We start from the raw sequence: 15,053 nt of genomic DNA on the forward strand, positions 1-15,053 counted from the left end.
CCTTCATTTAGATGGCACAATGATGAAGCTTGAAGGACAGACATAGAGAAACAACAGAACAGGGGGCTCAAAACGTCTGGTGAAGACATGCAATTAAAGGACAGGATACGCCGTGGTGGTCGACACCAATGCTGGTCAAGGAGACATATGAAGTCGTGAGAGTGAGGTGATAGGTGGTGGTTTAATCAACCTTAATGGCACTGTTGAGCTTGTTAGTGTCTAGCGCAGGAAAATGTGGGGAAGCGGGTAAGGCCGCAGCCATCATTGATCGTACCTATAAACTCGCCGAACAAAAGCATAGGCTGCAAGGAATCCAACGGTTCCAGTCAACAGCCCGTAAACAGCACAGGCAAGAAAGCTATAGCTGAAAAAGAGCAGCCCCGATACGAATCCTGTGATGTGAAGCTTGAAGGCGTAGTACCAAATGCAGTAGGCAAAAATCCAGAATGCACTACTGCCGCCGGTCAAAAAGCTCTGCCACCACCAGTGATAGTTCTGGAGAGGTTAGTATAAAATTTGAGGCGGGGACGCAATCCCCAAGGGAAAGGGAACTTACCTCGGAGCAAAGCTGGCTGTATGTCGCAATGATCGTCACTTCAACGACGGTAACGAGGAGTACGGTAGAAACCACACTCAGAAAACCGAACACGTAGTAATAGCCGCTCTTATCTTGCCATAAATTCTTGAACAAGAATAGGAGCTCGATGAAGAGGACGGCAAATGGAATCAATCCGGTCAACAGAGGGCCGGCGGGACTGCGCAGGTACCAAGGCTGGAGCGGAATTTGCCGAGCGATAGCATTGGTCTTCAAGGGGTGCTCCCAGGCCGTCGCACGCACAAATCCAGCCCAGCTGCCTATGTATACCAGGGGAACTTGGATAAGCAGCCAAAGAGCTAGGAGGCCAATCAGAGTGCTGAACGGGATGGCAGTACTGGACGCTTGAGCCCAAACAAACAGGTTCAAAACCAATACGAGGAAGAACGAAAGCCCGGGGAACAACAGAGCGGTGATCAAGGTATTCTTTCGCCAGGTCGATCCACCAAAGGTCTTATAGAGCCGTCCAGAGAAGTAGCCCGAGAAGACACCTGCAAAGACAAAAAGACCCATGCCAACGCTGACGAATCCACCACGGAAACTGGGGTTGAGAATGCCCAGGCAGCTCAGGAGAAGTAGACCGGTAGCCATGAAAAGAAGCTGCATGCCAGAACCGATAAGCGGAGCCAAAAGACCGCTGTAAGCGGGGATTCGGAAAACGTCGCCGTGAAGAAGCTTCCAGCCACTGGTGTCTTCGAAGGATTCATCATCCGAAGACATGTCCGCTTCGTTCTCGACGTCGGCATTGTCGAGCAATCCTTCTCCCTTCTTCTCCCCGGAGCGCTTGCGTCGAGATTGCGCTTTGAGCTTACGGTCCTCCATGGCACCATCGCCACGGCCTTTAATGTCGCCCTGGACGGTTCGGCTCCAGATGACAAACACCGTTACTCCAAGGACAGCCGAGATGGTCAAGGAGTTGATAATCGCCAGCCAATGAGTCATGGATCCTTCCTCCTGGTTGGTAAAATAAAGATCCCAGCGGTTCGCCCAGTCGACTTTATTTTCTTCCCGGAAGTAAACAGAATAGGTATACGGGATCTTCAGCGTGGCTCCATCGTCATCCTCATCGTCTTCCGGGATGTAAGAAAGACCAGCGTACTTCTCTCGAAGTCGCGACATGTCCGGTGCAATGAACAGACCCAGACCATCCTGCTGCTTGTGCACATCCTTCGGACAACCGCCTTCCAAGCGATCCTCTGCACTGATACTCTTCGGGTATACCTCAAAGCCAACAATAACCTTCCCTCCCTCCGGGACTCCTCGCCAGCGAATAACAATGGTGAAATGGTTGTTTAAGAAGTAGCGCGAACGGCCAGTAGCGGGAGAGATGTCGCGATAGCCGAGCTTGAAACCCGAGGCGTAATATTTGCGGCTGCGGTCGACAGTCACAAAGCTCGTTGCGCCGGGCAGGTTGTCGACAATCCACTCAATGACATAGTTCTCTTTGATGAGCTGGCGGGCCCATTTCACGTTCTCGCGACCGACCTCGGCCGAACACAGGGATTGGCATTCCACATCTTTGCCCATCTCAAGCTCAAAATCGGATGTCATGATACGGTCGCCACGCAACACCTCGCCGAGATTGAGCGAGATGCTTTGACCTGATCCGAAGGGGGATCCACCATGCTTATTGCCGCTCGGAGGACAGACGAAGGGGAGGTCGAAGTAGGCATATTGAAGTTGGGTGTGGTCGGAGAAGATCTTGTTTACAAGCAGAGGGATTGCCTCGCCATCATTATACCGGGTGACCGAGTATCCTTTCAAAGGAGCGAGATTGTTAGCTATCAATGCCCCTCAAAGGTGGAGAAGATCGACTGGGGGCGATGTGGATGAAGCTCACCAGGGATGTAGAATGACCAGGTAGCCGACACAAAGAAGAACAGACAGAGTGCCCAACTACGCGGACACAATGGCCCCATGGGCATGGTATACATGATTGTAAGAGATGGGTGTTTGGTTCAGCTTGCCCCGTCAGCTTGGGTCAGCTTCTCAAAGCGCATGCGATGCGGATGTTGTGTTGGTCGGAAGGATCGCTCAGAGGTGGGAGTGGCGAAGTGTAGATCCCGAGTGGTTAAAGGGATCAACACCCCTTGATCTTCAAAGATACAGTATTCCGGTTCAATATCTCCGTCGGGTGGAGTTTATACAAAACAAATTGAATACGGGGGTCAGCCCAGGGTGGAGAGGGGGGGATGCACGCTAATGAGATGATGCTTGGCGGATGACTTGATAGTGGTAGCTTGAATGCACGAATCAGCCCAGAGAGATAGGTGAGATTGCCACAGCGGATCAATACCCCGTTGTGGAGGGGAAACGAATGTAATTGGCAATGAATGCCGGCAGGGGAGTGAAGAGTGATTGGGGGGGGGGGGGTGAACACACTGGGTGAATTCAAAGTTCAAGAGATTCCAGCGTGTTCAAAGCAAAGCAAAGCAAGGCTGACTAACGGCCCTTGCGTGGAGCTTGGTGGAGCGTGACCTGGGGAATTCCATGGGGTCTACTAGTAGTAGTATTACATAGTAGTACTATGTATCACTATTATTTATTGGAATCTGTTAGTAATATCACAACTATCATGACACTACTAGGTAGGTAGTAACTAGTAGGTGCCAGTGGTTCACAGTATATTGAAACTAATCGTGGTCCAGGTGATAGCCTATACTAGTGCTACTAATAGGTGTACAGCAACTTGAATATATACTTCAAGCACTGGCACCTGGGCACTGGCACCGTGACATGGCACGATAACCTTCAGAGATCCCTAGTACGGGAAATCAACTTGAAAACTTGAGCTTAAACTTGAAACTCTGGAAATTACTTCTATTCCAAGATCCACACGGCAGTGAAGCTACTACTCTAGTACGTACTATTATACATAGGCTTATACAAGCCCCAGAGTTAGTATACCATGATCCATGAGCAAAGCAAATCGTCCAGCTCTGAAATTCAATTGAAAATGGCATTGGCGATAAACAAAACGCTAGTGTACCAGAGCCATTCAGGGAAAAAAAAGAGAAATTCCACATCCAGAGATAAACAGAGGTAAAAAAATGTGAAAGAAAGGAGGCAGGGAAATCATCAACGTGCGGCCTAATCGTTATCATCGAATCAAGAAACCATGGAAATACATCGGGAAAATGAGCAGAGTCATTCAACACAAACATGTCAATAGAATGAACCTATGGAAGCTTCATGACGAGGTGTTCAGGAGGTGCTCAATTGCCCCTTGTACACTGCCACCCGATCGTCGCAATGCTTCAATGTTGCGTTCAAATTCAAAAAAGCCCATGTCGTTCAATTGACGAAGTTGTTCGGCATAACGCTCCTCTGGGGGACGGTTGTCAGGGGGCTGTTGTGACGCGCCAGCACCTCCAAGGCCAAGCATATTTGCCCACGCATTCGCGCCGGCACCACCACCCTCTGCGTTTCCGTTTCCTAGCCCCTGAAGCAGCTGAGCCATCATGGCTGGATCACGGTTCATGAACGGGTTCATGCCGCCGCCCTGTCCACCCAGTCCGGCACCACCAAACATGGCCGGGTTGAACAAAGAGGCGAACGGGTTCTGAGCAGCCTCGGGAGTCTGCCCTTCTCCAGTAGTGCCTCGATCTGTGGACTGGTCGCCCTGATTCTGGGCGTTCGCAGGATCAGTATTGGCCGATGGCTGTGCGAGGGGGTTGGCGAATGGGTTCGCGTTGCCGCCGAAGAGAGCGGCGAAAGGGTTTCCAGCAGGGTTCTGCGCAAACGGATTGGCTGCGGGATTTTGCTGTTGGGGTGGGTTCTCGCCAGCGGTTGTGTTCGTCACGCCGGGAGCGGGGAAGGCGCCGGCGCCGGCGCCACCACCTCCCATATCGCCCATCATCCGCTGCATCTGCATCATCTGACGAATTTGTTGGGGATCCGTCAGCATACGGCGGAATTCGGGACTTTGGAAAATCTGGCGCGCCCCAGGTCCAATATCGCGGAGCATAGGGTTCTGTTGGATCATCATGTCGATCATCGCGGGGTTCTGAAGGGCCTCGTTGAGAGTAGACTGGAATTGAGGGTTTTCGAGCATGTTCAGCATGGTTTCACTGTCGGGAGGAGGTCCCATCTAGATAGGATGTATCGCGTCAGCAAACCTGGAATTGGTTGATGTCTCATAAGGATACTTTTTGAGCCAACCAAGGAGTATGGTCTACTTACCCCACCATCAGGGCCAAAGAGACCAGCCCCGGGAAGCTGGGCAAACCCGGCATATCGAGCTCCAGTCAGCCCCGCGAGGGGGTTGTTACCTGTACCGGCGGCCAAGTTTGTAGGAACACCGGCAGCGGCAGGAGGAGTCGGGGTTCCCGTAGCAGAGGCTGCCCCCGACGTAGATGTAGCTCCAGCATTTGCACGCTGGTTGCTGTTGGCATTGCCAACCAGGTGAATAGTGTGTCCATCCTTAATCTTGTAAGATTCTAGAGTCTCGTTATCCTTCAAGATCCGGCCGGAGTAAATCAGACGTTGACGATCGGCCGGGATGCTCTTGGAGTCATCAGATTTGTCAGACTTGTCTGGCTCGGCCGTTTCGAGTTTCTGCTTCAAGTCTGAAACCAGAGTGGACAGCGGAAGGGTCATCGTGTATTTCTTATCCGTTGAGGTCTTGACGATGAAGGTAATGGGAGCCTCTCCGGCAGTACCAGCGTCGTCGGCCATGGTGAATTGAGTTGTCGGAAGAGAAGTGTGGGGGTGATTGAAGAGGGTTGAGATGACAGAGGGAGAGGGCGAGGGTGCGACTGATCGCCTCTAGGGCGTGGACAGTAAAAAAATGAATAGAAAGATGCGGTGCGAACAGGTGTTTGGAGGCGGATGAAAATTTCCCAGGAGACCTAAAAGGGAGTTCAGAGGTGGTTGGATTGTTGAAAGCAGCTGGCAGTTGGCAGTTGGCAGTCGGAGCTAGTCAACGCTGTTGGTTGCCGACGTAATTCGACCGCTTTCCATATCACGTGAATCAATCACGGGCCACACGGGCCACCACTTGAGCTTTCCCAGTCCCACCAGCACATTTTGCTTCCTCTTTTCTCTTCCCACCAAACCAACCTCCACCCCATCACGCATTTTTGCCAACCTCTGGGGTGTCTTTCTTTCATTAGACCCCAGCAGCGATGGGATTGATGTGACCTGTTGCATAATTTTTACTGCAATTGCCATTGCGCATACTCCCATATTTTCCCTCGCGAGTTTTGCAAGCTTTGCGAGCTTAGCTGTTGCCCACCATGGCCACCACTTCGCATATGTTCATGTACTCTCTGACGATTCAGCCTCCAACTGCAATCACTCAGGCCATCTTGGGTCAATTTTCGGGCACCAAGGAACAGCAAATCGTCACTGCCTCCGGCTCGAAGCTGACAATCCACCGTCCCGACCCGAGCCAGGGAAAGGTCACCCCGATCTTTTCACAAGATGTTTTCGGCATTATTCGCTCATTGGCAGCCTTTCGGTTAGCGGGCAGCAATAAAGGTATGTCTTGCAATTAGCCCATGTTTGCATTTACGAGTTCAACTTAGTGATTCTTCAAGCTTCCCGGGTAGCACGGTCCTGGTTTTCCGAGCCGCCCCCTTGAAGGGTTGAAGCGGACCTGCCCCCCGGCCAGCAACGTTGACGCTGCATATCGTCTTTATGCGAACTGTGCTGAGTATATCTTCATTCAGATTACATTATCATCGGCTCCGACTCCGGGCGTATCACAATCATTGAATATGTTCCTTCTCAGAACCGGTTTAACCGCATCCACTTGGAAACATTTGGAAAGTCGGGCGTTCGGCGGGTTGTCCCGGGTCAATACCTTGCCGTGGATCCCAAGGGACGTGCGTGTCTGATCGCTTCTGTGGAGAAGAACAAGCTGGTCTATGTTCTGAACCGTAACTCCCAAGCGGAACTTACGATCTCCTCTCCTCTCGAGGCCCACAAGCCACAAACGCTGGTTTTCGCCATGATTTCCTTGGATGTGGGTTATGAAAACCCCGTCTTCGCTGCCTTGGAAGTTGATTACTCTGAAGCCGACCAAGATCCCACTGGCCTGGCTTATGAGGAGATTGAAAAGGTTCTCGTCTACTACGAGCTGGATCTTGGATTGAATCATGTCGTCCGAAAGTGGTCCGACCCCGTCGATCGCACAGCGAACATGCTTTTCCAGGTCCCCGGTGGCGCGGACGGCCCAAGCGGAGTCCTGGTGTGCGCTGAAGATAGTGTCACCTATCGTCATTCCAACCAAGATGCTTTCCGAGTGCCTATCCCACGCCGCAGGGGTCCTACTGAAAACCCCGAGCGAAAACGCACCATCGTCTCTGGAGTTATGCACAAAATGAGGGGAGCTTTCTTCTTTCTGCTCCAGACTGATGACGGAGACATGTTCAAGTTGAACCTTGAGATGGTTGAGGATGAGAATGGCCAATTGACCGGGGAGGTGCAAAGATTGAAGATCAAATACTTTGATACCGTCCCCGTCGCTTCAAACCTGCTCATTCTCAAAAGCGGTTTCCTTTATGTGGCCAGCGAGGCTGGTAACCATCATTTCTACCAATTTGAAAAACTTGGCGATGATGATGAGGAAACCGAATTCTCTAGCGATGATTATTCCGCCGATCCATCTGTTCCATATGATCCGATTTTCTTCCAACCCCGGACATACGAGAATCTCAACCTGATGGAAACCATCAACTCCCTCAATCCGTTGATTGACAGTAAGATCACCAATCTTACCGAGGACGATGCTCCACAAATCTACTCGGTCGGCGGCACTGGGGCTCGCAGCACTTTCCGAACTCTCAAGCACGGACTAGAGGTTTCTGAAATCGTTGAATCCGAACTTCGAACAGTCCCATCGGCCGTCTGGACTACTAAACTGACGCGTTCCGACGAATACGATGCCTACATTGTTCTCTCCTTTGCCAACGGGACTCTGGTTTTGGGCATTGGTGAGGTCGTTGAAGAGGTTACAGATACTGGTTTCCTTTCCACTGCGCCGACTCTGGCTGTGCAGCAACTTGGCGAGGATTCGCTCATCCAGGTTCATCCTCGCGGTATTCGCCATCTTCTCGCAGGTGGCCGCGTCAATGAATGGCCCGCTCCTCAGCATCGGTCCATTGTGGCTGCCGCCACCAACGAGCGCCAAGTCGCAGTCGCCCTCAGCTCCGGCGAGATCGTCTACTTCGAAATGGATACCGACGGTACCCTGGCCGAATACGATGAAAGGCGGCAAATGTCTGGCACTGTCACCTGTCTCAGCCTTGGGCAAGTTCCCGAAGGCAGGATGCGAAGCTCGTTCCTGGCTGTTGGCTGCGACGACTCTACAGTGCGTATCCTCAGCCTGGACCCGGATTCTACATTAGAAAACAAGTCCGTTCAGGCTTTGACCTCCGCACCATCCGCTCTGAGTATCATGGCCATGGCCGATTCAAGCTCGGGAGGTACCACCTTGTATCTGCACATCGGTCTTTACTCCGGTGTCTACCTACGAACCGTCCTCGACGAGGTTACTGGAGAGCTATCCGATACCCGTACGCGCTTCCTAGGCGCCAAGCCCGTCAAGCTTTCCCAAGTCTCAGTGAAGGGACAAACCGCAGTTCTAGCCCTTAGCTCCCGCCCCTGGCTTGGTTATTCTGACATCCAAACCAAGAGCTTCATGCTCACTCCCTTGGATTATGTTGGCCTGGAATGGGGTTGGAACTTTTCCAGTGAGCAATGCGTAGAAGGCATGATCGGTATCCAGGGCCGTAATCTCCGGTACGTTTCAACCAACTTTTTCTCTCTTCTTTCCCTCCTCGCCATTTTCTTCCACACTTGATCATATGATGAAACATGGGACCTGAATTTCCATGTCGAAGAACTTTTTTATTTATATTCCAATTGTTCCTACTGAGATCAACATCACCTTCACCGCGTTGAATTTATTTCACTTCGGTTGCGTATCATCGCTGACGAACATGCAGGATCTTCTCGATCGAAAAACTGGATAACAACATGCTCCAAGAATCTATTCCCCCTCGCTTACACACCCCGTCGCTTCGTCAAACATCCCGACCAGCCGCTCTTCTACGTCATCGAGTCCGACAATGGTGTCCTTTCACCAGCTACACGACAAAGTCTCATCCAAGATTCCGAGAGCCGTAATGGGGAAGCTGCCATTCTGCCACCGGAGGAGTTTGGTTACCCTCGCGGAACTGGCCACTGGGCATCTTGCATTCAAATCGTTGATCCCATCTCTACCAAGTCCGTCGTCTTCACACTGGACCTTGAAGACAATGAAGCTGCTGTCAGTGTTGCCGCTGTACCTTTCTCAAGCCAAGACGACGAGACATTCCTAGTTGTGGGCACTTCGAAGGATATGTCTGTCAGCCCACCCTCATCTGGCGGCGGCTTCATCCATATCTACCGGTTCCAGGAGGATGGCCGCGAGCTGGAGTTCATCCATAAGACCAAGGTGGAAGAGCCCCCTCTTGCTCTGCTTGGATTCCAAGGTCGTCTTCTAGCGGGCATTGGCTCCACATTGCGCCTCTACGATCTGGGTATGAAGCAACTTCTCCGAAAGTGCCAGGCACCTGTTGTCCCCAAGACGATCGTGGGTCTTCAGACACAAGGAAGCCGAATTGTGGTCAGTGATGTTCGCGAAAGTGTTACCTTCGTCGTATACAAGTTCCAGGAGAATGTTCTCATTCCCTTCGTGGACGATTCCATCGCTCGTTGGACAACCTCCACTGCCATGGTTGACTATGAAACTGTCGCAGGCGGTGACAAGTTTGGTAACCTGTGGATGATGCGATGCCCTGGAAAGGTTTCCGAGCAGGCCGACGAAGATGGCTCTGGCGCCCACCTTGTCCACGAGCGAGGCTACCTCCAGGGTACCCCCAACCGTCTTGAATTGATGGTTCACTACTATACCCAAGATATCCCCACCAGCCTGCACAAGACGCAGCTCGTTGCAGGTGGACGTGACATCGTCGTCTGGACCGGTTTGCAGGGAACCATCGGCATGTTCGTCCCATTTGCCAGCCGTGAGGATGTGGACTTTTTCCAGAGTTTGGAAATGCAGCTGGCTGCCCAGCACCCCCCCTGGCGGGACGGGACCATCTCATCTATCGTGGATACTATGCGCCTGTAAAGGGGGTCATCGATGGTGATTTGTGCGAAATGTATTTCCTCCTACCTAACGACACGAAGATGATGATTGCGGCGGAACTCGATCGTTCCGTCCGCGAGATCGAGCGAAAGATCTCGGACATGCGGACGAGGGTGGCATATTAATAACATGGGGCAAGTCTGGCGTCTTTTGCTGGCGTTGGTGCTCTCTGGGCTTCAGATACCTAGGTACCTGCTAATCGATATCCAAAGGCGGCTTTGATCGCCTTATTTTCACTTGATTCCATTCTATCCCCTTCCCCCTTAGACTTCCCCAAGTGGATGTCGTCTCTTGCCTCGCTCGGTCTGCCGCTTTTACTCGGCTAATCTTGAGCTGGATGCAGCCCGTCACTTTCAAGTGCGGCTTGTATGAGACAAGAAAAAGTGTGGCAACACACTTCGACGCTCTTTGAGTACGGTTTTATCTGCATTGCACCACGGATATGAGCCGTAATTTATCAGTCGGGACAACCTGTAAATCTTTTAATTGATGTAGTAAAGCACACAATGAGAGTGAATGAATATTGTTTATTGAAATCATATCCTAATCATAGATGAAGACTGAAGTCAAGTCATAGAACCAAAACTACTACAGTGGTGTTGCAAAAGTTTAGAAACTCCTTTCGTCTCCGCCTACTGATCGCGAACAAGTAGCTATCCAAGATGGAATAGGTTGGCCAGTTTACACCATCTTAGGTAGCTACTAGTCTTCCATTAGAAGGCGGTTGATAATGGTGGGCAATAGGAGGTTTCAAACTTTTGTTGCAATAGTCCTGTATGTATCGCGATCACCTGATGCGGTTCGGATATCCTCAGCGGCTTCCCACAACTTTCCAGCACCGACAACGCAACGCACCGACTGCAGCAGACCGATAGCTTGGACCGAAACCCGCACGAATGCAGCAGCATAAATGATTTTTCTCCCCTGAACCCGCTGCAAAACCGGCAGGAATATCCACTCGGCATGCAATGTGCTCGGCTAAGGTCGGAAATATCTGGAGCCTCCCGAGAGACAACAGGCCGGCTACCGTCGTTGCCCTTTTTTCTCCTCGGGAAATGGGTCTTTCGATGGTGTCATTTTCCGTGGATCGAGAAATCAACGCCTGACTTCATTTTTATGAGGTGGCCTTCAATTTTGCGAACACTGGAAACTCAGATTTGGTTTGAAATTCCCCAGCAATTGTCAGCAGGACGGTTCACCCCCGCGCGGTCATGATTGGCCTATTCTCGAGCAACACGACGTCTGAGGGTCTGAGCAGCTCCGATCGGAGACTCGTGAGTGGGTCACCACGGTTGTTCTTCCTCAAAGTGGATCCACGAAGGGCGTGCTTGTCGGCATAAGGCGTGGTCCACCGACTGTTCCAGCCTGGTTCGACCCACTGGTCTTGCTGAGCTTGATACTCGTACTCTTGCCTCAAATTTTGATGCTCCGGCGTCGCAATGAGGTTTCACAAGCCCATACAACAGGGGAACGATCAAGATGGATAGGGGATCCCACCGACGAATCAATCGGAATGGAGAGAATCGTGTTGCAAATTATCTTATTGGCTCCGATCTGCTCGACAAGGGCGTCGGCAAGGTCCTTTGACGCCAAACGGAATGTCAATCCAAGGGCGCGAGCATGGAGCGAAGGAAGGGCGCAGCCCACCAATCATCCAATCACCTTCTCCATTTCCCCCTCCCCGGACGCCTTTGTTCGTATGGATTGGCATTGGCTTGCTGCTAGCTCTTGACTTTCCTTTAGAGTATAATGCAGTTGCTGGTTCACACGTGTGTCAACGTCACCCGTCTTTCAATCGATTTCCAAAGTCGATGACTCACAAACATGGCATAGAGAGATTGCGAGATGGATTTGTAAACATGATCTTTCAAGGATCATCATCATCATCTGGTGCATTTTCCTTTTCTATAAAACGGGGGCGGCCCTCCACTTCATTATGGGGTACCACATACACTTCGCGGTTGTTCACGGTCCACGGCTCCACTTTCTACATAACTACTGTACTTTTTTTTCTCTTCTCTCCTAACAGTCTGGTTTAAAATAAAGCAGACAAAGCCGGGGGTTTATTTAATTCTCCCCAAACTCAAAACCATCCACCTGCACATTCCTGACAAGGGTCCAGGGTCTTGTGTACTCAACTTTCCTCTTCTCCCCCTCTTTCCCTTTCTTTCTTCCCCTCTCAACTCTCAACTCTCAACTGCTATTCGCGCCAATATTAGCTCCCACTCACCATGGTCGCGACTTCGGTTATTAGCCGGGGCTCGGAGACATTTGATGTCTTCACCCGGCGTTCGCAGCCAAAAATCGAAATCGACCTTGTTGGTCAGACACCTGGTCTTGTGAGCTCGTATACGACTGGCGATCACATTGAGGGGACTGTCACTGTTACCGTGGAGCATGAAACTCGTTTTGATGAAGTGGAAATTGCCTTTCAAGGTCGGTTATATTGAAATAAATCAACCCATGTAAATGCGCCAGCCACTCATTCCGATATAGGTTCATCACGAACTACAGTCGAACGGGCCGCCTGCCCTGGTCGAACCGGCTCTCAGCACATGTTTCTGAAACTTCGCCAGCCTATCGACGATACCGAATATCCAGCCCCACGAGTCTTTGAGCCTGGTCGCAAATATACCTTCCCCTTCCAATTCATTATCCCGGAACAACTTCTACCGCAAGTATGCTCCCACAGGCGCGTGAACAACGCCATTCATCGATCACACACCATGGTTCCACCGACCCTAGGAGACCCAATGCTCGCTGGAAATGGAAAGAATTTGCTTGATGATATGGCTCCTGATATGAGCGTCATCTCCTATATTATCCGCGCGGGTGTGCTCAAGAGATCATCTGCAGACCAACGCCAGGTGAAGGCCTTGGCCAACTTCGCCAAAAAGGTTCGCATCATTCCAACGGTGGAGGAAGAGCCCCCTATCGAGATCGCCGACCACCCTTACTACTGCACACGGAAAGAGAAGAGTGTGAAGCGGGGGTTTTTACGAGGCAGGCTGGGCCGTATGGTTGCTTCTTCCGCACAACCAAAGGCGATTCGTCTTCTCCCCCACAGTTGTGAGACGCGCGATACTGTCAACACCGTCGCCACTATTAATTTGCGATTTGACCCTGTGGGAAATGAGCAACCACCTAAGCTGGGATCATTGACCAGTAAACTCAAGGCCAGCACGTTCTACAGTGCAAGCCCCTGGGAGGATTATCCCTTCCAATCAGACAATATGCCTTTCTCACAGGTTGGCCAAGGTCTATTCAACGATTCCATTCCGCTCTCTACCATGTGTGTCGGATCTGCAAAGTGGCAGAAACATTCAACAACTGGCTGCGAGCGTCGTGACTCGACAGAGTCCACGTGCTCCGAGTCCTCTACCGGGCCATCTACCGAATTCACTGGCGGCACATACTATACCGCATCACTGGTTATCCCAGTCAATCTTCCAAAATCGAAGACCTTTGTCCCGACTTTTCACTCATGTCTCATGTCCCGCACTTACTCCTTGGATCTCTCCCTCTCCTATCACACCCCAGGTACAAACGTCCTCACCCCGACAATCTCTCTCCGTGTCCCGATTCAAATCACAACCGAGTCCAAGAATGGCGGCTCCATCAAATCAGAGCTTGGCGTCGTTGTGACTCAGGCGGAACTGGATGAGTTTTTCTCTCCACGTTCTGTGGCCCCAGCTATGAATGAAACTGTCATTGACGTGAACTTGGCTCCTCCCGAGTATTCGGACACAATCGCCCCAAGGAGTGTTCGTGCGTGAGGAACACCTCTGTGACATCTGATGAGATTGATATCTCCTTTCGGGTCTCTTCAAATGAATATATGCATGGCCTTCAAAAACTTGCTTTCTTTGCTTTTGCTTTGATTCTGATTTTCTTTTTTACTTCTCTTTCTTTTGTCGAGAGCGCTGATTGAGTTGAGCCTTTTACACTTGTGATACCCACATATTCACTGCAGTCATCATCGAGCGTTTTGAAAAGAATTTGGTTAACTTTCAGCTCTTATCTTGTTTATTGATACTAATGTATACTTTGATGATCCTCATATTTTAGTTCGTTTGTCTAGATTATAAATTTTAATAGCTTTATATTAATGAAGTTGTGAGGATGCTCAGATTCTCACACAGATCAACGTACGGCGTAGCGTACGAAGCAAAGGAAACAGTAGCTGTTCGACGAAAGTAATTAGTTTGAGGAGAAGGAGGAAGCTGAGATAGAACTTAAGTACATGTAGGCGTGGATGCCTAAGTGGATGCCATCTACGTCAGGCATCCGCGAATGGTAACAACCCCAGTTCGTTACAGAAGTGAAAGATCGCGAAAATAGTCTACAGTCTTGAAATAAGAAGATTTGCTATCTCCAAACCTCGGAAGACACTTTTCAATGAGTGGGAACTAAAATCAAGCAACCCGATATCTAGCAAGAACACGGTCGAGATCACGCCATGAAAAGCAAAGATACAACCGGGGGCACACAATAAAAGTGTATTTCAATTCTTGTACTACAAGAAAACGAGTCAAGTTGATATTCGATTCACACCTGGGCATCTTTTCATATTGAGCCCAACCCCTACATATGCATCCATGTGGAGATAATAAAGGCAAATCGGATCCCTTTCGACTTAAAAGCAAGCTTTATAGGTCAGATTTAGTACAGTACAAATAGGATTTTGTACACAAAAGCTAAATACTTACTTGTGGTTGTACAAATGTAACAACAAGGCTAGGAAGATGGAAGTGATGGCCTACTTTCTTGTTTGACAGCTCTAAGTTTGAAGTTCAAACACCACGAGCCCCGGAAGTCTTATAAGAGCCCCCCTAGTGTACATCGAGGATGAATTTTTGGCGTTTAATTGCCAACACATCTGTGCTAAGGTAGCCAGACCTGAATTAAAAACGGACCGGGAACCCTTTGAGCGAGGTCAAGAATAATTCACGAGATGAAATCCTTTCGGTGTCTTAACTTTGCAGTTCTTTCTTCTATAGCAGCTAGCCTAGTGCCAGATGCAGCTGATAATTGCGTCGAGATTGGTAACTGCTATGACAATGACTGCAATGGCAACCCAACGACTCTCGTATGCACATCGGTGGGTTCCCCATTGCATCTGTTACGTGTAATTTTGCGGGAATATAATCATATAATGAATCAGGGATACTATGCAGGCTGCCCATGTGGATACGGTTGTAATGAAGTTGGTCCATGTGATGGGAATGGTTGTTATGGGCAGTTTGGACGTTGCACTGCAAATTATCTAGGATGTGCATGCCACGAGGTACAGCATCCACCAACTAAAGAGTGAGAGAG

The 15,053-nt window shown here is 50.3% G+C and overlaps 4 protein-coding genes across 4 annotated transcripts; 2 read left to right on the plus strand and 2 right to left on the minus strand.

Moving 5' to 3' along the window:
* Positions 1–181: 181 nt before the first annotated feature.
* N7509_006657 (transmembrane 9 family protein) lies at positions 182–2,520 on the minus strand (the record flags this gene model as incomplete). The annotated part of the gene is made up of 4 exons (XM_056631294.1): positions 182–200; positions 275–495; positions 557–2,352; positions 2,436–2,520. 4 exons carry the CDS (start codon positions 2,518–2,520, stop codon positions 182–184), a joined length of 2,121 nt encoding a protein of 706 aa, XP_056486845.1.
* A 1,265-nt stretch (positions 2,521–3,785) lies between these two features.
* On the minus strand, positions 3,786–5,272 carry N7509_006658 (ubiquitin domain-containing protein DSK2; the record flags this gene model as incomplete). Its single annotated transcript, XM_056631295.1, has 2 exons — positions 3,786–4,685; positions 4,778–5,272. The coding sequence occupies 2 exons, from the start codon at positions 5,270–5,272 to the stop codon at positions 3,786–3,788; spliced, it is 1,395 nt and encodes a 464-aa protein (XP_056486846.1).
* A 560-nt stretch (positions 5,273–5,832) lies between these two features.
* N7509_006659 (DDB1/RSE1 family protein) lies at positions 5,833–9,859 on the plus strand (the record flags this gene model as incomplete). The annotated part of the gene is made up of 4 exons (XM_056631296.1): positions 5,833–6,076; positions 6,268–8,331; positions 8,548–9,695; positions 9,719–9,859. 4 exons carry the CDS (start codon positions 5,833–5,835, stop codon positions 9,857–9,859), a joined length of 3,597 nt encoding a protein of 1,198 aa, XP_056486847.1.
* A 2,106-nt stretch (positions 9,860–11,965) lies between these two features.
* On the plus strand, positions 11,966–13,510 carry N7509_006660 (arrestin (or S-antigen), N-terminal domain protein; the record flags this gene model as incomplete). Its single annotated transcript, XM_056631297.1, has 2 exons — positions 11,966–12,170; positions 12,231–13,510. The coding sequence occupies 2 exons, from the start codon at positions 11,966–11,968 to the stop codon at positions 13,508–13,510; spliced, it is 1,485 nt and encodes a 494-aa protein (XP_056486848.1).
* Positions 13,511–15,053: the final 1,543 nt, after the last annotated feature.

The sequence above is a fragment of the Penicillium cosmopolitanum genome (genome assembly GCF_028827165.1).
Source record: "Penicillium cosmopolitanum strain IBT 29677 chromosome Unknown utg000008l:1.0-4398992.0:1.0-4402845.0, whole genome shotgun sequence".
Lineage (NCBI taxonomy): Eukaryota > Fungi > Ascomycota > Eurotiomycetes > Eurotiales > Aspergillaceae > Penicillium > Penicillium cosmopolitanum.